The 20,863-nt window shown below is 53.5% G+C and overlaps 1 protein-coding gene and 1 long non-coding RNA gene across 5 annotated transcripts in view; one reads left to right on the plus strand and one right to left on the minus strand.

The window, feature by feature from the left end:
* The window catches only part of VWC2 (von Willebrand factor C domain containing 2), a 129,269-nt gene extending 109,011 nt beyond the window's left edge, over positions 1-20,258 (minus strand). For all 4 annotated transcript variants that reach the window (XR_012375963.1, XR_012375962.1, XR_012375961.1 and 1 more), the window contains exons 1-2: positions 20,242-20,258; positions 18,209-19,004 (exon numbers count right to left, since the gene is read on the minus strand). Coding sequence is in view for 1 of the 4 variants with exons in the window: in XM_073885044.1 (XP_073741145.1) it covers positions 18,209-18,901 (693 nt within the window). In the remaining 3 variants the exon portion in view is untranslated. The remainder of the gene's footprint in view (positions 1-18,208; positions 19,005-20,241) is intronic.
* On the plus strand, positions 2,772-11,778 carry LOC141371196 (uncharacterized). Its single transcript, XR_012375957.1, has 3 exons — positions 2,772-4,252; positions 11,102-11,326; positions 11,411-11,778. It is a non-coding gene; the product is annotated as an uncharacterized lncRNA (long non-coding RNA).
* Positions 20,259-20,863: the final 605 nt, after the last annotated feature.

A 20,863-nucleotide genomic window follows, 5' to 3' on the forward strand; every position in this document is an offset into this window, starting at 1 on the left:
GGCTCCATGCTCAGCGTTGAGTCTGTTTGGGATTCTCTCTCCCCCTGCCCTGCCCCCTGCTTGCTCGCTCTTTCTGTCTCAAATAAATAAACCTAAAATATATATATATATATATATATATATACACACACATACATATGAGTTGAGGCTCAGAAGCAGGACCACCACAAACCAGAGCGTCACACTCAGGCCTCACCTCCTACCACCTGCTCTGCCTGTCCTCACCACACCCCACGCGGGGCTCCTGTCCCTCACACAGGAGGCTCAGCTCTGCTGAGTCCCACACGGAGCCAGGCGGCCAAGCCCCGCCCATCCCCCGAGATGGCACCGTGTCCACAGCAGTCCCACCTGGGCAAAGGCCCCCACACGCTGTTCATAGGAATCCTGCCTGCTCTGAGTCAGAGCTCCCCGTCTGATCACGGTTCCCGGGACCCCTGCCCAGGACGGGGGTGACCTAATAGAACTCTCCAGTGTCCCGTCGGTGGCCGGTCCCAGGGCATGGGGTGCCCCCAATCCCACCCCAGAGACCTCCCGCTGGGCCCCTCTGCCCGTCTCTGCGTGTCTGGCTCTGATCACTGAGGGTCAGGCTTCACCCCCCTCTCTGCTGGGAAGCACAGGTGCAGCCGGCCCCTCCCCTCCTTAAGCCCATCACCTCATTTCCCACCCATGTGAACTCAGCGGCTGGCCCAGGAAGACGCAGCCACACGAGCTCAGCGTCACCGAGTCACAGAGGAGAGGTGTGACAGGACCCCGCTGGACTCAGGACAGCTGAGGTCTCCCTGCTGCCAGTCCCACCCCACCTCTGCACCCCCGACTCCCACTCCGGCGCTGTCGCTGGGTCTGTCCGATCCTCAGGAGAGCACCTTCTGGCTCAGGCTCCTCTATGGGGGATCCACCGGGGTCCTCCCCAGACTGAGATGGGGGGAGGCTACCCAGAAGCCTGGCAGCCTCAGCCCAGGGTCTCAACACAGGGCTCGGGTCAGCAGTCATGGGGTGCAGCTGGCATTCCGGGTGCCCGTGACCCTCTTTCCGGCTTATTTCATCACGTCACATGTATGGCTGCAGCCCCCTCCGACCCTGCGCCCCCCACAGCGGCAGGTGCAGGGAGCTGACTCCAGCAGCCAGGACTCTGGTGGAGGTTTGTCTGCCCCATGAGGGGATTCTGACTCTAGCCACAGGAGAGGATTCTGACTCTAGCCACCGGGTCGGAGCAGTCCCAAAGCTACAGAGTCCTCACCCACCAGCACGGGCACCAGAGGGCCTCCTGCCATCCCCGGGTTCTTTGTCCCACCGTGGAAGTTAAAAGTGAGCGTGCCCTGTGCGTTACTGAGTCTGCGACCAACAACATGAACTCTCCAGGTGCATTTCTGCAGTCAGGCAAGGCAATCCTTTCTCTGCTTCCAAAGCTGTTCGGTCCCCAAAAGACATTTTACCAGGGGTAACCTAACTTTGAAACAGTAGCCCCTCTCATTAGCAAATCACAGGCTACATTCTGTATGGCATGCCTTGTGACAGAAATACCCTTCTCTGCCATCCTCCAGTTACAAACCCAAGTTCTGAATAGACAGAATTTAGACACATAGCCTAGAGGAACAGCCGGGCACGTGAGGAAAAGTCCCCATTCTCGAGGCACCCACTGTGTGCCAGGAGGAGGCAGGACTTGTGTCGGGTAAAGAGAATAGGAACTGGGAGTGAGACTAAAGACAAGCTCCGTGGTATTTGTTCAGTCATCCCTGTCCTGAAACCAGACGGATGAAGACCACTTCCGCCATGTTTCTGGAAGGGAAGAGCATGGGCGGGAGCTGGGTTGGTTAGCAAGAACGGCAGCGGGTCAAGTGCCCTGGGGCCAGCCTCAGATCCAGGGTCCAGGCTGAGGGCGCTGGCCTGGCTTACTCAGCCAAATTATTATCTTCAAAGTGGACCCAAGAAATTTACCCTCAAACCTGAGGCAAAGCAATGAAGGACCGACCCATCTGAGCATGTTCTCAGTGAAGCGACCCTAAACACAATGCACAACAGAGGCTCCAGAGAGCTATTAACTTGAGGGTAGCTCATAATTAGGCCCTCGTAATGCTCAGTAATTATACACATGGCTATATCACATGTACGTTGGCTGTAAGGGCCATAAAATAAAGATTGCACCTATTTCGAAACAAATAAGCAGGAACAGGAACCATAATTTATAGGTGAGACAGTTCTCAAATGTGAAATGATGCCTACTGAAATGGATATTGCTTAGGTCGAGTGCCCTATACGGACAAATTAAAGATCTATACGAGAGTGGGACAGAGGTTGAGTGGGTTGCTTCTAAACGAGGAGTATATAAGCAGCTCTATATTTTATCACCTGTATTTTACATTAAGGAACTCAGCTTCAGTGAGGTGTCAATCTGTAGGAAGCACTGCCTTGTATAATTTCGTAACCGTGATTATAATCATTATCACCGGGAGAAGGACCAGGCTCTGAAATATTGCCGAAAGCGCGCTGAATAGGGAATCCTGGTCTTGTCTGTGTCCCAAAATCTCTTTTCCCGCGGGAGGGCAGAAACTCACTCCATCCTTCCTACAGAGCAGATTCGCTCACTGTGCACCAGAAGACCCACCTTCTTTCCTCAAATCCAGCTACAACACACCCTCCTGTTGTGCTGCCTGAAAGGACCACTGGCTGGGTGAGAGGCAGACAATGCCATGTGGCACCTGAATCCGGTTGCCTCAGTGACAACCACTGCTATAGTCCAATCTGGAACTTTCTGCTGCGGTTGCTGGAGGAGGTGCCATGACACCTGAGTACCACCAAATGCACTGGCTCCTCGTGGTCAGGGGACAATTCTAGGCTGGATGCAGATGCTTCCTTAGGAACAGACAACTGGGAGGCAGAACAGACCCGAACAACTGTAACATTTTCATAGATGGGATTGATTTCCACACAGAGAAGAAAGAGCAGAGGAGCTAAGAACATAGAACCTTCACAAAGAAAACCGTTCACCATCAGATAAAATCTTCTCCCCATGTCGGTTTCCTCCATCGGCAGAGGTGTTCCATTGATAACCCCCAAACTGTTGGATGTTGCAATGACATGAAGTAAGATTAATATGACAACAAAGAAGGACACTGAGATCTGGACTTCCTTTTACCTTTCCCCCCACCCCTGCCCGTGCTTCCCTTCCTTCCAAACCCCCTGAATTCTCCCCGGCGTGCTGGCTTAGAGCCGAGACTCTCCGGCACCGGGAGCCCCGATCCCAGGCTGTGGATGAGCAGCCAACTCGATTCAGGGACAACTCAAAACTAGGGCCATGTCTCCGTCACGTCTGGGATTGTTACGGTTACTGAGCCAGTGCAAATATCCAGGCTCACTAGACCTGGACGGAGTCGAGAAAGAGATGGCCGGAAAGAGCTGAAATGAACTTGCATGGCCCGTTATGAAAAACACAAAGAATAAAACTCACAGCTTTGCCGCGGGAAGAGTGGCTCAGCGCCCCATAAACAGCTGCACCAGGATCAGACACCCACACCTGGGGACGAGGAAACAAAGACGAATCTCTCCCCTGAGAGGGATCGGGATTTGCAGGACACATGTGATCCACAGATGGAAGAGAAGGTTCAGTCGTCAGCGGGACGTGAACGCTAAGTCAGCGACTTTGCAGAAGGGACCTGAGAATGTGTAAACCAACGTTTGGGAACTGAGGAGCTCGATGCATGCCTGAGATCAGAAAGCAGAGCCTCCAGATTCTGAAGGAGTCGAGTCCCGGACCCAGGGGACAGATGTCACACATGCTCTTCCTGCTACAGATTTTCTAACTGTTCTGTTTGCCAGGCTTGCCTTTAAAGAGCTCAAATTTGTACCGAGCAGCTGGGGATTCAGACTCTGTTACTCAGCCAGTGGACAAACTTCTTTTCAAACCCACACAGAGAAGATACAAGGTCTGGACACACAGACTGGGAATGATGGACACACAGGTCCTGCGACAGCGACACCAGGACTGTCCTCCCCGGGTCCCATCCCCCATCCTCTGTGCAGCCCCCCAGGCCCCCTGCCGTGCGGAATCCTGCACATCGAGGACAGACATGAAAAAAATCCCCACCGCCCACCTCGGTGCTCAGTCCGGCTAGGGCGCTGAGGCATAACCGAGTGAAAGAGAAACCAACAGAATGCAAGGAAGTCACAGACGCCGACTGAGATGTGCGCACAGTAAGAAATTCCAAGGCAAAGTTGTGGTTTCTGGTTGGAATGAGAGGAAAGATGGTTAAGTAAGGTGAAGAGGATGGGACGGCCATAGAGGCGGGGAGGGACCCGGAGCGGGGGGACCTCAAGCCAGACAGCCCCAGTGGGGATCCTGAGAGCCTGGGGATGGGGCAGCAGCACAGAGCAGAAGGGAAGCCCACAGCCACAGCCCCGGGGGGGGCAGCACAACACCCCTGTCCTGGCCACACGGGAGCCCCTGCACCTGGCACAGGAGGCCCCCTCTACACCGGACAAGGTGCGCTTCCCAAAGCCAAGAGGCTACTTGAGCTCCCAGTACCATCTTGGGAAGAATGAAAAGAAATGAAAGACATCTTCCAAGGGGAGAAATCCTGCAGTGCTGAGTAATTACCCCAAAATGAGATTCCTAAAACCTGAAAGGACCATACTTTCCATCATCATCAGATGTGGGGAGTCACAGCACAGAAGGGCTCCTTCGAAAGCTCAGGAGCGGTACTTTGGTGTTTGCACATCTGAGCCGTGTTTATACATCCTGACCCTGTTATGGAATTAATATGATGACGGTGAATTAATGACTTAGGCAGCAAGTTGCCAGAGGCACCAAGCAAAACGGCTGGTCACTAAGAGCGGTCTTTGCGGGGGATGACAAGCAGCTTCTCCAAAAGTCACTGTCACATTTTGGTCACCAGATGGCGGAAGCGTCCTTTCCAGCGGCTGAGCCTGTTTCCAAAGTGCCCGGTGTCACACTCGTTAGCAAGATGCACTTAGAGGGAAATCACAGAGTCCGCTTCTATGTAAATTACCAGGTCTTACTAGCTTCCGATCGCCTGGAGCTGTGTTATTTGGGAGCTGGAGAAAAATGCAGGAGCACTGCCTTTCAACTGTGCTTTATTTTCTTCCTGGCTCGAAACACACCCACAAGTCTGGTGCATTGTCAAGAAACACACAGCAAGTCTCAACAGCCTTGCCCGACTCCCTGCAAGACGCTGGGACTGGGACAGTGCTGTCGCCTCAAACTAAATCTCTCCCCCAGGTTACCTCGGGTTCCTTACCTGGAACTGTCTTATTAAACCAGCCCAGGCACCCCAAAGCTCCGTCTCCACACGGACAGCAGTAGGGTCCAGCGGGGACACGGAGGCACCTGCTGGACCTCGTCCTCCAGGCTCCCTCGGCCAGGCAGCCCAGCACGGACGGCTCCGGACACCTGCGTGCCCCTCCGCCCTCCCTTCTGTGCCCCGAAGTGAATTGGGCTTGATCTTCAGCCCCCTTCCAGCCTCCAGCACAAGCCACTGGCCATGCAGCAACAGAAAGCTTCTGCTTCCGGAGCCCTTTGAGAAAGATTATTTTTTTGTTCTCTTTGTCTTTCCACTCTCTGTCAGAGAGCGGATTTGCACACAAAGGGACTTAATTAAGAACTGTCCCCAGAAGCTGTCAGCCTTCCAGTCTTGGGAAGAAAGCCACCCCGCCTACCGCCCAACAGATCAACAGTACAACAGTCTGACAACCCAATGCCGCATCAAGGAATGACTTTTCCTTCTTTACGGCTTAGCTTGTGGCAAGACTGTCTGTCTAAGAATGCCTTTCAAATCCTCTTGTGATGAATTCCTTCAGATTAATACAGAGCATGTGGGATCTCACCTAAGAGAGGGGGGAAAATGCCAGCAGTGTTTATGTGGCGTCTTCCACTCTGAGGCCAAAGTTGAGTGGCTAAGGCAAAAATGAGGAAGATTATTTCTTCTGGGCTAAAGATCCAGACCTGGTGAACATTCTGGAATGCACTGATTCCACGGTCAGATCAGATGCAGCCAAAAGTATGCCAGCCTCCTGTTATGGACTGCATGTATGTGTCCCCCCAAAACTCACTGGTTGGAGCCTTAACCCTCAATGGGATGATATAAGGATGTGGGGATGTTAGGAGCTGAGGTCAGGAGGCTGGGGCCCCAAGGGGGGGATTAGTGCCCTTCGAAGGAAAGGAAGAGCCTGGCGGTCACTCTGGGCTTTCTCTCCACCGTGGGAGGACACAGGGTGAAGGCAGCCATCTTCAAGCCTCAACAGAACCAGACCCTGCTCCCAGCCTCCACAATGGTGAGACGTGTCTGTCAGTTTCTGTGGTGGAGGCAGACACGTGCTCACGGTGGGCCAGCCCGCGGCCCTCTGCACACAGAGCAGGGCATGGAGAGAGGAGGCGCCATGACCACAGGCAACGGGAACCACACGGGGCCTCTGTCCACCCTCCCCGGGGGGCAGGTGATGTTGAAGAGTTTTGGTGGAGCTACTTTAATAGAGGTTCTGCTCGTTCACAGATTCCTAAACTAAGCCCTTAATAGAAGGGACACGTTCCCAATGGGGCTCTACTACCTACTGGGGGCAGAGCGGGTCGATAATGTCCCTGTGAAAAATGTTGTTAAAGCCAAACTTCTCTGGTTTTAAAAATGGGAAGATCGAAAGCCTCTTGTTTTAGAGTGAGAGGGTGTAAGGTAAGTAATCCCTGAGAGAGAGAAACGGAGCTTGGTCTTCCCTTAATATACAAATGACTAAAATTAAATGCCTTGCAAAGAGCAGGCTTTTAAAAGGTGGGCATGAGGGACACCTGGGTGGCTCAGTCGTTGAGCGTCTGCCTTCGGCTCAGGTCATGGTCCCAGGGTCCTGGGATCCAACCCTGCGTGGGGCTCCCTGCTCAGCAGGAAGCCTGCTTCTCCCTCTCCCACTCCCTCTGCTTGTGTTCCCTCTGTCACTGTGTCTCTCTCTGTCAAATAAATAAATAAAATCTTAAAATAAAATAAAATAAAATAAAAGGTGGGCATGAGGGCATGACATGGGATCGGGTCTCTCAGGGATCATAAATTCAAATTTTTTCAGGGGCCTGTCAGGTAAGGAAACAAGGTGGTGAACGAGTGCACAATAGAGAGTGGTGGGGACTGTGACAAACTTGAAAAAAAAAACACACTGAAACCAAAGGGCATACCTCGTCCCAACACACACACACGTGCACACACATGCACACACACACACATACACACACACACCAGAAGAAAACTAAACTGTGCTGCTCATTTTGGCATTCGTCGTTTGAGACGACAGTAATAATGCTCATCTTCAGCGGGGAGGAATGAAGACGACCAAAGGAGTGTGTCCATTTCCTCTGCCCAAAGCTGGCCACGCTCCAGGAACAGGGCTCACACTCCCCAACTATCAGGTGGCCACGCAGACACCCGTCTGGACAGCATCTGAGGTCAGAGTCTGGCTGCCTTGAAACTCTGTTCAGTGTGTGTCAGCTGCCAATTACCCGGAAGGTGCTGGACCATGGCCCGAGCCCGGGGCCGGCGGGCACTGCCAGCTCACACCCTTGGCCCCACATTCTTCCTGAAGCTGAGCCTCTTTCAGAGGATCCTGGAATTACAACAGGACACTGCCAGCCGTGTCTCCAGTTAATGAAGTCCCTTTCTGTGGGGTTTTCAGCTTGGGTGGAGAAGACACTGCAGGGCTCTCTCCCAAGAAGAGCTCTCTTCAGGCTCAGGCCCAGGCAGCGTGGTGCCCGAGGGCGGACCATGAAGTTGTGCCAGGTGCCCCCTGCTGTCACTGGGAGCACGATGAGCTTTCTTCCTTGGCGTCCTGAAGGGTGTGGGGACCAGAGGGGAAGTCTGCCGTCAGCAGGAGGTGACCTGAGCCGAGAGACTGACATCAGCACAGCTCGTCCCTCAGGCTGCCTGCTTCCCCTGCTCGCCCAGGCCCAAGGAAAGGCAGCGACCTTGTCAGATTTCCTTCTCTTCCAACCTACGCGCCCCTGATGTGTCTGCGTGTGTGACATGGCGAAGCCACCAGCGGGTCGAGGCACAGGTGCGCAGGGCAGACTTGCCCTACAAGACCAGGGACTGCTGCATCCTGACCATCTGGGGACTCCCTGCACTGTGGCTGTGGGGACAGAGATGCCACCATAACAGCCTGTCCACTGGCCGAGGGCTCTGTGTCCCTGTTCAAGAGCGTGACCAGTACAGCTATCGCTTCTGACACCTTAACAGGATTTAATAAATGAGTCACGACTTGCTGGAAACTAAGTTTGTGTTTTATCTGCTTTAAGCCTCTACGGAGATACTGAGATACCTTTTCCAAAGTCCCATGAGATTTGGAAGTAAAATAGAAGTCAGAAATTGTTTTTAAAGCTGAATGAGGGCAATATATTAGTGTGGCCTGACAACCTATGGGGAGAGCAAAAGGACCATACAGAAGGACCAGTCCCTCTGGTAGGTTTTGGTAGAGACGATACTATTTACTTCTGAGCTACCTCATGGACCACAGGCACCAACAGCGATACTAAGAGCCAAGGAAGGGGGGGGCGCATCACCTTGAAGTGATCTGAACGTGATCGCAGGAAGGGCAAGAGCACACATCCACAGGTGATGGGAGCTTGGCAGCGTCCGTGACCAACAGCCCTGGAAAGCAGGAGGGGCCTTTGGAACTGCTCACCTATGGCATGACTTGGCCTAAAGCTGAGCTAGCTGGGCCCCCATAAGGACTTTTTTCCAAGAACATTTACGTTGTATCTAATGGCATTTCCTGCACGTTCAAGGATAAAGATCCCAACTCAAAATTCAGCCTGGAGACCACCCCTCTTCTTAGGTAGTCTACAGATGGGGTATTCAGTCCCAGCATTCCTGACACTGGTTGTCAGGGACTGCTCTCCATCCTGGTGGTAGGATTTTGGCAGCATGTCCGGATGTCAGTGGCCTCCCACCCCACCCCAGTTATGACCCAAAAATGTCCTCACACATTGCAAACATCCCCTCAACATGAATGACCCCCAGTGGAGAGCCACTGGTCTACACTTCAGTGAGCAGTGAGTTTTCTTCCATTCCTTCTTGACTCCGTGGCTTGGCTTCCAGGGCCACGTTCCTCCTTGCTGAATTTCATTCTTTAGATGGCATTTTGAAGTTCTTTCAGTAACAGTTTGTTGGATGGCATGCTCTATTTTTGTTTAAAAATATCTTCTTTAAGAGGCGCTTGGGTGGCTCCATTGGTTAAGCATCCAACTTCTGATTTTGGCTCAGGTCATGATCTCAGGGTGTGAGATCGAGCCCCAAGTCAGGCTCTGCGTTCAGTGCTGAGTCTGCTTGAGATTCTCTCTCTCCCTCAGGCCCTCCCCCACTCACTATCTAAATAAATAAGTAAATAAATACAATCTTAAAAAAATAAAAATATCTGGCTCCTGGGTGGCTCAGTCGTTAAGCGTCTGCCTTCGGCTTGGGTCATGATGCCAGGGTCCTGAGTTCGAGTCCCACGTCAGGCTCCCTGCTCGGCGGGAAGCCTGCTTCTCCCACTCCCCTTGCTTGCATTCTCTCTCTCACTGTCTCCCTCTCTCTGTCGAAAAATAAAAATAAAAAAATCTAAAAAAATAAATAAAAATATCTTCATTCACGCTCCTTCCTGAAGGATAGTTTTGCTGGATACATAAATTGGATTAACTCTTCTTTTCTCTTTGCTCTTTAAAGATGTTCTCTTACTGTTTGGGGTTTTCCACTGTTGAGAAGAAGTCAGCCGTACTCATAGTTACTATTATTTTGCAGGTCAAGTCTTTTCTCTCTGGTTGCTCTGAAAATCTCTTATGTTGGGTGCTCTGCAATCTCACTATGATATGGCTAGGGGGTTGGATGTCTTTTTATCTTTCTTTGGATTCATGGGGATTCCTGAATTGGAAAATAACTGTGTTTCAAGTAGATCATCTTGGACACGAACCCCTCATTTCTCCCATATTCCCTACTACCCCTTCCAGAATTCTGATCTGATCCATATTAAATCTTCTCTCCCTGTCCTCCACGAATCAAAACATCTCCTTCCTATGATCCATCTGTGCATCTGTGTTTCACTCTGGGTGACTTCTTTAAATCTATCTCCTGGTTCACTGAATTATCCCATAAACTATCTGATGTGCTGTTGAACCTCCCATTGAATATTAATTCAAACTATATATCATTCCTTTATACAAGTTCTACCTGACTCTCTTTCAAAGCTGACTAGTATTTGGAATATGCTTGTTTTGTTTACCCATACGGTTTATTTCAACATATATATTTTTGCATATTAAGTAGTTCCATTTATATCCCAACATCTGCATCTTATTGGACTATGTTGGTCTTGGCGGACCCTTGTTGATGACACCCCTACGAGTGTGTGATTTTCATTCTGCTGTCACATTCCTTGGAACACTACTTGTGGGGATTCTTTGCAGCCTGGGTGGAGTGTGCATTCCTCCTGGGAGCGTTTGCTTCTGTCAGGTACCTGTGGCCCCTTTAAACAAAAATATCCCACCTGGATTTTTTGGACCACTCAGGGAAGCATGAATATGGGTTTCATGCTCGTAAGAGAGTGCATGCACTAGAGACAACAAATATTCACAGCAAACCTGTCAGGTCAACCCAGCCCTGAGGCCCATCCGGGGCACTCTGTCTGCACTGTCCCTTTGCAGTACATGCTCTTCAGGGGAGCACAGCCTCATGAGACACATCCTGATCTGATGCTCTCCCCTTGGAGCCCTGGGCTTGTCATGTGCCCCAGCCTGGCTGCGAGTACCCAAGGCCTGGGTCCCAGGCATCAGGGGATGTTCTCCGATGGCCACCACTATAAGGCTGACTTTCCTGTCTAGATTCTACCTGCGAGGATTAATTTCTCTTACTTTTTCTTTCTTTTTTTTTTTTTTTTTTGCCATTTCAGCTGTGCTTTTAAGAAAATGTGTTTTATATGCTATCTGGGATTTCATGAGTTTGGTAAATGGTAGGTTCTCAGGCTATCATTCTTCCATATTCCCAGGCAAGCAAGGGGTGGTCTCATCGTGTTTAAAGCAAAATCATTTCTGGAATGCTCAGAGCCACATGGCATCTTAATTTTCCATCCCTACGCTTTTCTACAGGCCTAGGGCTTCCGAGAGAACTTGCAGGGCCATGGGCAGATGCCTGACATCATCCTTTTCTGCAGATTCGAAAGGCACTCCATGTCCTGGCCGCACCCCAGTGCCCGACAGAAATAGAATGAGAAGTGAAATCCAGCTGGCAGGATCTCAGGCTTGGAACAGAAGCAGCAAAAAAAGGATTTCCAGCTATGTGGTCAGAACCATACCACGAAGGATGGCTATAGGGTATGTAGGCTGGGGTGGAAAACCGTATCCTCTACCCAAACTCACAACTGTTCTATTTGTGATAGATTCTTATCTCTTCCCCAGAAACCTGCCCCAAGATTGCTTGGTCATTTAAAAACAAACCATCAGCCACAGAGTCTAGATGGGCCGTTTCCACCTGCGTACCCTGCAGAGACCCATGATGCTCCTCACAGCGCATCACACACTCCTGGGTCACTGCCTGTTTACTGGACGCACTCCAAAGCTTGTCATTATGTCTCCAGCATCTTGCCCAGTGCTTGGCAAATATTTGTCCAAAACAATTTTTTCTGAATTAAAAAAAGCAAGACTAGATTTTTGTTGGGATTTATCAGATTCGGAGATGCCATCCACTGAGGAAATATGTTCGGGCAAGCCCCAGAGAGCCCCTCCCCAATGACAAGTCTCTGCTGGAAGTCTTCCCAGGGACCAAACACCCGGCTAGGGGAGTGTCATCTCCCACAAGATGCACACTCAACAGGACCCCCCTAGAAACCACACTAATCTAGCTGCAGGCTTTTTTGGTTTTTGTTTTTTCATTTGTTCAGAGATTCATAGGTTCAAAGTGCTTTCACATGTATTTCATTGACTTTTCATAAATGGAGAGATAATCAGGATACTCTCCACTCTGGTCCACTGGAAAACAAGGAAGCCTGAGAATTGCCAAGGGACTCATGAATGCAACAGGAAAATGGCCCACCCAGACATCCTTAGATGGTAAGTACTCTGACCTCGAAGTTCTAGAAGATGCTGACTCAAACTGAAGAGACGGGACATGGCAGCACAGGATTGGGGCTCCTAAAATGACATCTCTCTCCATGTGGCTGTAGGATCATGGATAAATCGTGCCAGATGGGTATGTGGTCAGCTGGAGAGCAAATGCCCTTCAAAAGGAGCCACCCAGCAGAGCTCTGGCAGATGGCTGCCATTTGGGAATCATTCCATTTTGACAGCAAATTGGCAATCTGGGTATATAGACGAACAGTTTCACTTGTTAAATATCTGTACTAGTCAAACAAATGTCTTACGTGTGGTGAGCCAAGCAGAATACCTCCTTGAGCTGGAGTTGGCTTTGGGCCACCAGTTTGCCTGCTCCGGGCCTGATAAGGTCTGGGGTCTTGCCCACGTCTGGAGATCTACTGTTCTGTCTGCTGCCCCTTGCCCTCAGGGAGCTCCTGGGAACTCAATGTTTCTGTTCTCATTCCAACTCTAGATGTCATACTTTGAAGGACACAGACCTTTATTTTGTCCTAGATGGCCTGAGTCAAACGTAGCATGAATCCACATAAATAAACACTTGGCCAAATTGATCCAGCATTTATTGGACACAAATGTGGGGGAGGTGCTCTAAACCTGTAGGAGCATTCCCTTCTTCATGTACCTAGAATTCTCTCAGTCACACTACATCACCATTTGGTCACGGACGTAAGATGGTGCAGCTGGAAGCACAAAATCATCAGTGTGCCACAGTCTAGGACTCAGATCCTGGTTCCACCACGTACTATACCCATGACTTTGATCAAGTTACTTAACTGGGTTGAATCCTAAAGGTCAACATCTGACCACATCTAAAAGTTCCCAAGAAAGCATATGGACTTCCCCCTTTTAAAATACTGTTACTGTTCAGGGGCACGTGGGTGGCTCAGTCGGTTAAGCATCTGCCTCTGGCTCAGGTAATAATCTCAGGGTCCTGGGATCAAGCCCTGCATAGAGCTCCCTGCTCAGTGGGGAGTCTGCTTCTCCCTCTCCCTCTGCCCCTCCTCCTACCCCGCTCATGTGTGCACAGTCTCTCTCTCTCTCAAATAAATAAACAAAAATCTTTTTAAAAAGCAAATACATTAAAAAAAAAACTGTTACTGTTTAAATGGCTTTGGACAGAAAGGCAGAAACTGAGAAGTCCAGAATTTAGAAAATCTGACTTGGAACCAAAACAAACTCAGAAGTAGCAACTTCTGAGCACGAGCATCAGGCTGACTTAAGAACGTTAGCTTTACACAGCTAGAGTCAGTTTTCTTGGCAAAGGTAAATAATAATAATAGTGTTGTTTTATGCTAAGTGACATTAGCCAAAAGAACATAAATACCCTGGAACTGAAAAATATGATGAATATGTCCTTCTCCCTGCTGGCATCTTTTGGTAACTACAATAGAGATCTACTTAGATGGAGGTTTTCATTCCAAATTTCATGGAAGAATTGTTTTCATTACTAAGCTTCTGGAAATGAGACTCGGCAGCAGGGTTAATCACGGGTCAGACACTGACGCCCTGGGAGAGCCTGGGTTCACCTGTGGATCTCCCTCCAACTGCTTCTGGTTCCACAGTCTTCACACTTTGAAAGACAGTTGAGCGACCAGTATGTATTAATAATTCAGTTTCCCTTTTTCCTCAAAGACCGACACCATCGCCAATCAGAGCTCCTGGTCACGACGAGAGCCACACAGACAGACTGAACTGGTGTCATACCAGCCAAAAGAGTCGTATGAATTGACTGGGTTCTATAAAACGCAGAAACAAGCTTGCAGACCCCACTCCTAGCTTCATGGTCCCCCAAGGGATCGGGAGGACCCCACGAGGGGAACAACCTCTTTTGCTGCTCAAATTGTAAATTCCAAATTTGGGTTGCTGCTGGCCTGCCTGGTAGCCATCAGGGGCGAGTTTGAAACTGCTTCGCAGAGCCCCTGAGAGCCGCCCACCGGTTATATGCGATGCACGGCTCCAATCGGCAAACATAGTATAATGGTTCCTAACGCAGCGCTCAGAATGGAAAACACACAGCATCAGAGTGGTTTGGGTGGGCTGCCTCACTCTGCTTCTCAGGCATGGAGTTTATCACCAATCCCTCTGGGCCTGCTTTGTAAAGTCTTTCTTCAATCATACTTGTTGATGAAGCCTCCCCCACCCCCACCCCATATTCCTTGTATCTCCTTGGGCTCATGCATATGAGGTCAACTCTGGCCTGTGACACCTGTTAGAGCTACGTTACAGCCTGGGTCATGTCCCCCCTCCCAAATCCACTTGTTCGAGTGCTAACCCCCGGTTCCCCCCAATGGGACTGTTTTGAGACAGGGTCTTAACTGAGAAAATTAAGTTAAAATGAGGTCGTACAGGTGGGCCCCCATCTGATATGAAGAGGACACATGCGTCCTTATAAGAAGAGGAGATGAGACACAGACAAGAAGAGGAAGGACCTGGTGAGCGAGTACATGGGGAGAAGGAGGCAGCCGTCTGCACGAGGAGGAGAGAGGCCTCAGAAGGAACCAGCCCTGCCCACACCTTGATCTCGGACTTCCAGCCTGGAGGACTGTGAATCAGTAAATCTGTATTGTTTAAGCCGCCTGGTCTGTTACTTTGTTATGCCAACCCTAGTGAATGAATAGACCCTAGGAAGCAGACAGCACATGAAAACACCATTCAGGTATAAAAAATATAAACCGACAGACAGGTTTCCTTATTCAAAGTTGGATACCTGCTGGTCTAAGGTGATGAACAGGATGTTTGGTATAATCTGAGAGGCAGTGGAGAAAATTCTACCAGGAACTATGGTTTTATTTGCATATACAAATTAAGTTGCAAATATCCCCAGAAAAATGCGGACAGGACTCTGTTACTAGCAGCCTCATGGGGTTCTATGGAAGCCGTGAGTGAGGTCTTCTGCTGACATCTGGCTGAGATCAACCAGGCCTTGAGGAACGGGGGCTGTCATGGGGTCGGGAGCTCGGGGGAAAAGGAAAAGACGGAATTGACTGTGAAAACTGGGCAGGGAGCCACGTGTCCAAGAAAGAGAAGCACCGGACGAAGGGAAGGGGAGAGGCTGAGCCCTCCCTGGGGCCAAACGCACATCCCAGGCCCGGGGCAGGATCTGCAGTTCTGCCTGCTCCTCAGATGCCCACAGTGAGCACCCAGCCTCCAGCGGGAGCTTCCCCTCTCTCGGGAGGCAGAGAGCAGATGGTTTAAGTGTCTGTGTGCCTCCCAGGGAAGGAGGCCCAGAGCTGGCCTCCTTGTCACCTCCCTCCTTGCTATGGTAAACAGCATCCCAAGCAGGACCCTACTGGACCACAGCCTCCATACCAATTACATCTGCTTCAGAGAAGAGCAAAGCGCTTCAGACAGCAAATGCTTTCCTGTTCCATTCTCCATGCGCGGTGCTATGCAAACCACAGATTTGGTGGCTCTCTCTCGGAGGCCCAGAAGAGTCCGAGCAGGCAGGTGAACACTGGTTGTGCCCTGGCACTCAGCACCAGGATTCTGCATGACTGCAACCCACAGACCGTGCCACCGCCCCCCCACCCCCGCCCCGCCGGCCCCGGGCTCCCCGCCGACCGTATGCCCGCCCTTCTAGGTCATCCTTCTGACACCGGCAACAAAGTGCTGCATCCTTCCTCGGACAGGGAAGGAAACAAAACCACGGACACGAAATGACTTGCACAAAGCCACAGTGACTTAGGGAAATGCCTAGAATTTTCCTGACAGTAAGAGAAACGAACGAGCTGGATACGTACGACGTATGGCACTGAAATCGTTACGAAGCTGCACATATCACGGGAGCAAGCACATAATCAAACATTTGTAGCAGCTGGATAACATTCATGCACGTGTACATCCTAGCAGCTGGTCAGGACTGGATGAAAGTTAAAAATGAAGTGTCACTTGAAGATGAAAGATGTACTTAATACTCTAAAAATAGGTTCACTACTATCTTAATTCTTCCCAGGATGATAATCCTTCCAATCTCCCGTTTGTTGCTCTAACATCTGCCGTCTCCGGAGTCTGAAACACAGTCTACTTACTGACCACCAGTTTTTGAAAACAGGAATCAGATAACAGCTCCCCCATCCCTGCACACAAAGACAGCTTCTTGGCAGCTCGCACTTGGCGGTGAGTTACGAAAACAGAAGTTTGAATTCTCCCTTCTCTCTGCCATCTCAGGTCGATGAACGGCCACCTGGTGATGTGTTCTGGCTTTTTAGATAAAAACGGCAATAATTCCTCAGCCGACTTCACCAGACTCTTTTAAGAAATGACTATAAAACTACATACGGTGTAAACCATAAACGTGATTTGTTAAAACCTAACGGCTTGCATTTGTACTCGCAACTCCTAGACTTTCTTTGGAGCCTAAAACTCAAAGAGATTTAGTTTGTTGGGCCCATGCCTACAGCCTTGCCCCAGGCCAACAGGGAAGGTCCCGCCTCTGGGTTTTGCCAGGACTTTTGCCTCCACACCGAAACACCTGGAGAGGCAGATGTTTCCCACTAGTCAGCATTTTGAGGACAGGGTTCCTACCTCACTCATGGCGTATGTTCAGGGCCTGGTTCATAAGGGTTTCTCAACAAATTTGTCTTTCTTTCTCCAAAGGGCTGGAATGAACAACTGTGCTAACCAGGCGGGCCTGGAGATGCACTCCGGCCATCAGGCTGGGAAACTGCAACAAGCCTTAGCTGGCCCCTTAGCTTGCAGACGAGGAAAAAGAACCCCAGAGGGGACAGGCGCTTTGTGGCTATCATGCAGCTGGTTAATGGCAAGGCTAACAGGGACACCCATGTTCCCTGACTCTAAATACCAGCATTGTTTCAATACTTTGTACCTTATCTCCAGATCCGTCCTTCCCGGCTTTCCAGTTCTACAACCCTGAAAACTTATTCCTGAAATTCATTCGGTGCCCTCACATCCTGGGCATATCCTGAATGTGCAGATCTCAGAGGCTGGGTTCTGGGGGACTCGTGCCTTCTCTACTCAGCTTGGGGGGCTGCAGGCCCCAGGATGCCCCCTTCTGCCCAGGAAACCTCCCATGAGCAAAAAGCAAGGCCATGTCCAGCAGGCCATAGATTGAGCTTCCTTTCTGGGGGTGGGGGGGTCCGGATGGAGAGCTGTGCATTTCTGTCCAGGCCACCAGTGAGAGGCCGGGCTGTCAGAGCTCCCCAAGGGGCCAGCACACGCGGGGGGGGGGCCAGTATCTCCATCCAAACCTGTGCCCCAGTGGGGCTGGGCTTTTGTTTCACACAGAATGTAGGGGGAAAGTGGGCACTGGGGAGTACAACCCGCTTGGCCCGGCACAGGAGTCTGCTTAACAGCTACCTTGCCTTCACCAGGTTATTTAAAGATTCTGTGCCTCCGTTTCCTCTTTTCCATCAACTGGCGATCATAAGTAATAATCTCTCTCATGGCATGATATGAGGTTTAACTAAGGTAATGCACGTGGAAAATGCAGCCTCAAGCCTGCCACACGGTAGGTATTCGGGGGATGGCCAGCACTATTAATATCGTTACTAGTCCTCACCTAAAACAAAACAATTTTTAACCATAAACTAGGCTTCTTGTTCTTGCCCTCCACTAGTGTGTGTTGGCATCCAATGAGCAAGCATTTTCTTTGCCTTTTCATTTTTTAGAACATTTGCATGATACCCCACCAAGTAATCTAGGGAAATGGCTTATTTATATGACTAGTCTTCCTTAATTAGCCATTAGCTGAAGGATATATCCCAAACGGCACGGCAAATTACCCTGTGTTTGAAAACAGGTTGAGCATTTCAGCGGCAACACTTTTAAATTAAGAGCCGTGGATTAACATTAACGGTACAGCCAGTAAGAGCTCGGGCTGTCCCTTCCCGGCCTCGGGCCTCACCCACTCCGTACCCTTTTAAGGCGAAGAGCCGAAGACCGAAGGAATGAATGGATCGGCCACATTGCTTTAGAGATTACCTCCGCACTGAAAGGGAGATCGTGCTGAGCGGACGCGAGCACAGCGCTGTCCGCCTCTGAGAACCAGAACGCGCCTCTTCTTCAAAGTAGGGGCGCATAGTGCACAGAGGGGTTTCACCCCGCGGTGGGAGGTGCAAAGTGGCCCGGCGGGCGCTCGCCTCTTACCACGAACTCCTCCAGAGTCTGGTAGGTCTTGCCCCGGAATTCGCAGTAGTTCTTCCTCTCCTTGCACTGCGGGCAGCACTGGCTCGTGTCGACGTGGATGCAGCGGGGGTGCAGCCGCGGGCACTCGGGCTGCGCGCACAGCGGCCCCTCCTCGGTGCACAGGCACGGGCAGGCCGAGGGGCCCGGCGCGAACTTCTCCCCGATGGCATACACGAAGCCGCTCTCGTCCACGCAGCCCTTGCCGCGGTAGTCCGGGTACGCGTACTCCTCGGGCGGTTCGGGCGTGGGCACGAGGTCCGGGCCGGTCGCGTCCTGGGCGGCGGCCGGGGGCTCCCCCTGCGGGGTGTCCCCGCGGGGCCGGCCCTGCAGGTCCCCGGCCTTGGCGCCCCCGCCCTGGGCGGCCCAGGCCTGTTTCTGCTTGCTCCACGCCTCCCGGCCGGCGAGCCCCCGGCCGCCCTTGCTCTTCCAGTCCCGGCCGCTGCCGCCCTCGTCCCTCGCGGGGCGCCCGAGCTCGCTCACCCGCCCCGGGCCGTCCCGAGACGCGTGCTCGCGCTTCTCCTGGCCCCGCTGCTCCGGCGCCTGGGCCAGCTTCTCCAGCGGGATGCTCGGACTGCACAGAGCCACCATCAGGCAGCAGGTGACCAGGAGGGAACTGGACAGCGCGCCAACTGCCATCGCAGTGGAGCTGGGCATCCCCTACCACGTCCCGGCGGGCGGGCGGGCGGGGAGCGCGGCCGAGGGGCGAGTCGCATTCACAGCCCGGGGGCGCGCCGCCGCCAGCCGGGAGCCGCCGTCCCTGCGGAGAGAACAGCAGCACAGCTGAGCCCCGCGGCCCGCGCGCGCCCGGCCCCCACCCGGCCCCGCGCCGCCCGGCCCCGGCAGCGCTCTAGATTAACGAGCCGCACGACGCGGGCGGGGGCAGCATGCCCAGCGCCGGTGCCCAGCCGGCTTCTGAGACCTCACAGATGGTGGAGACGGACGTGGAAGCGAAGTCCGGGAGAAACACCGGCCGGCCGCGTTTCTCCGGTGGCCGCGATTTAGCGGTGGGGACGGCCCTGGGCGGGTGGCGGAGCCGGAGCTGCGGGAACGCAGCGAGCCGGGCCCGCGCCCCCGTGCTAAACTCGGGTAGAGCCACATAATCCGGGAGCCCGGGATGTGCCCCCCTGGGTGCTAGCCACACTTTCCCCAAGGTTACTAAATGGAGAATTCCGCAGTGGAGTTGGACACGGAAGACCGTGCAGGAAGACTGGTGGGAAACCCTCCCCGGCTTGCCTTAGGGCGTTTGGGGAAAGGGGCGGGAGGGGGTTAACGAAGCTCCCAGGACCCCGTGATTCATCTCCAACAACTTTTTTTAAATGCCTCGAGCGCAGGGAGCAGACGTCGCTTCCCCGCCCTCCTCCCCAGGCCCCGAGGCACGGAAGGATGTCCCCGGCCAGCCCCGGCGGCAGGGTCGGGGGTTCCGGAGGCTTCGGCTCCTCCACCGTCCCGTCCCCCCCCCCCCCCACCCCCGTGCCCAGCCAGCCGCTCAGCGACCGCGAACGTTGATGAGACAGCCCCGCGCGGGCCGCAACGCTGGGCTCGTAATCGCTTTCCCCCAGGAGGGGGTCGTAAGGGTGGAGCAGAAGTGCCCAGGCAGCACCGAGGTGTGCGGTGGGGGAGGCTGGGGATGCAGGGCGGGGGCGAGTCCCTCTCACTCTCCCCATCTCCAAAAGCCTCTCTGGATCCCAAAGTTTCTGCCGCCCAAAGGGGCCAAGAGAACCCTAGACGCCGCAGGGTGCGGGCAACCCACCCCCCTCCCCCGTAGAGCTGGGACTACCGTGCCCTGTGCTCACTTCCAGCCCCGGCCCGATGGACCTCAGCCCGGGGCGAGCAACCCACCCATATTAACAAACTCAGGGTCGGGGTCGGGGTCGGAGAAAGGTTCTCCCGAGCAATGAGAAGGTGGAACGGTGCCCCGGGCGCGTCCCAGCGCGCTGGGTGCGGACACCCCACATGCACCCTCAGCCCTGGGGGCGGGCGCCCAGCCTACATACATGAGCGCGGGGCGCGGGCCGGACGCCGGGCTCGCGGCGGGCTCGGGGGCAGCAGCGGCGGGCGCGGTCCCGGGACGCCGGCGCCCATCCTCCGGCCGGCGGGGGACCGGCGCGGGGCGCACCGCGGCCAGCGCAGCCCCACCTGCGCGCTCCGCCCGGCGCGTGCACCCGGCTAGGGCGTCTCCGCGGGCTGGCTCAGCGCGCTGCCCAACTCGCGTCAGTGCCCGCGCCGCCCTCCGCCGCTCCGCCCCGGGTCTCGTCCCCGCGTCTCCGCCGCGGAGCGCACCCGGGGGGCCGCCCGGCTTGGCCTCGCTTTCTCCACCCCGCGGGTTCGGGGAGATCTCCGCGCCAAGCAAACCGGATGCCGGGCCGCCGCGGCGCGTCGGGGAGGGAGAGGAGACGCCCGGGTCGCGGCGGGCGGGTGGCACCGAGGCCGGCGTGGGAGCCCGCGCGCCCGCCTCCCGCCTCCTCCCGCCCCGCGCGCGCCCCGCTCCCTCCTCTGCGGCCCCCGCTCTCTCGCGAGGCGTCGCTGCGGCGGCCGGCGCTGCGCGGAGTTGGGGACCTCGAGCCCTCTCGCCGCCCTGCCCGGCCGCGACACCCACCTGTCAGTCCCCCCGCGCGG

The sequence above is a fragment of the Callorhinus ursinus genome, unplaced genomic scaffold (genome assembly GCF_003265705.2).
Source record: "Callorhinus ursinus isolate GAN/ISIS: 27379988/994484 unplaced genomic scaffold, GSC_fseal_2.0 scaffold60, whole genome shotgun sequence".
Taxonomy (NCBI): domain Eukaryota; kingdom Metazoa; phylum Chordata; class Mammalia; order Carnivora; family Otariidae; genus Callorhinus; species Callorhinus ursinus.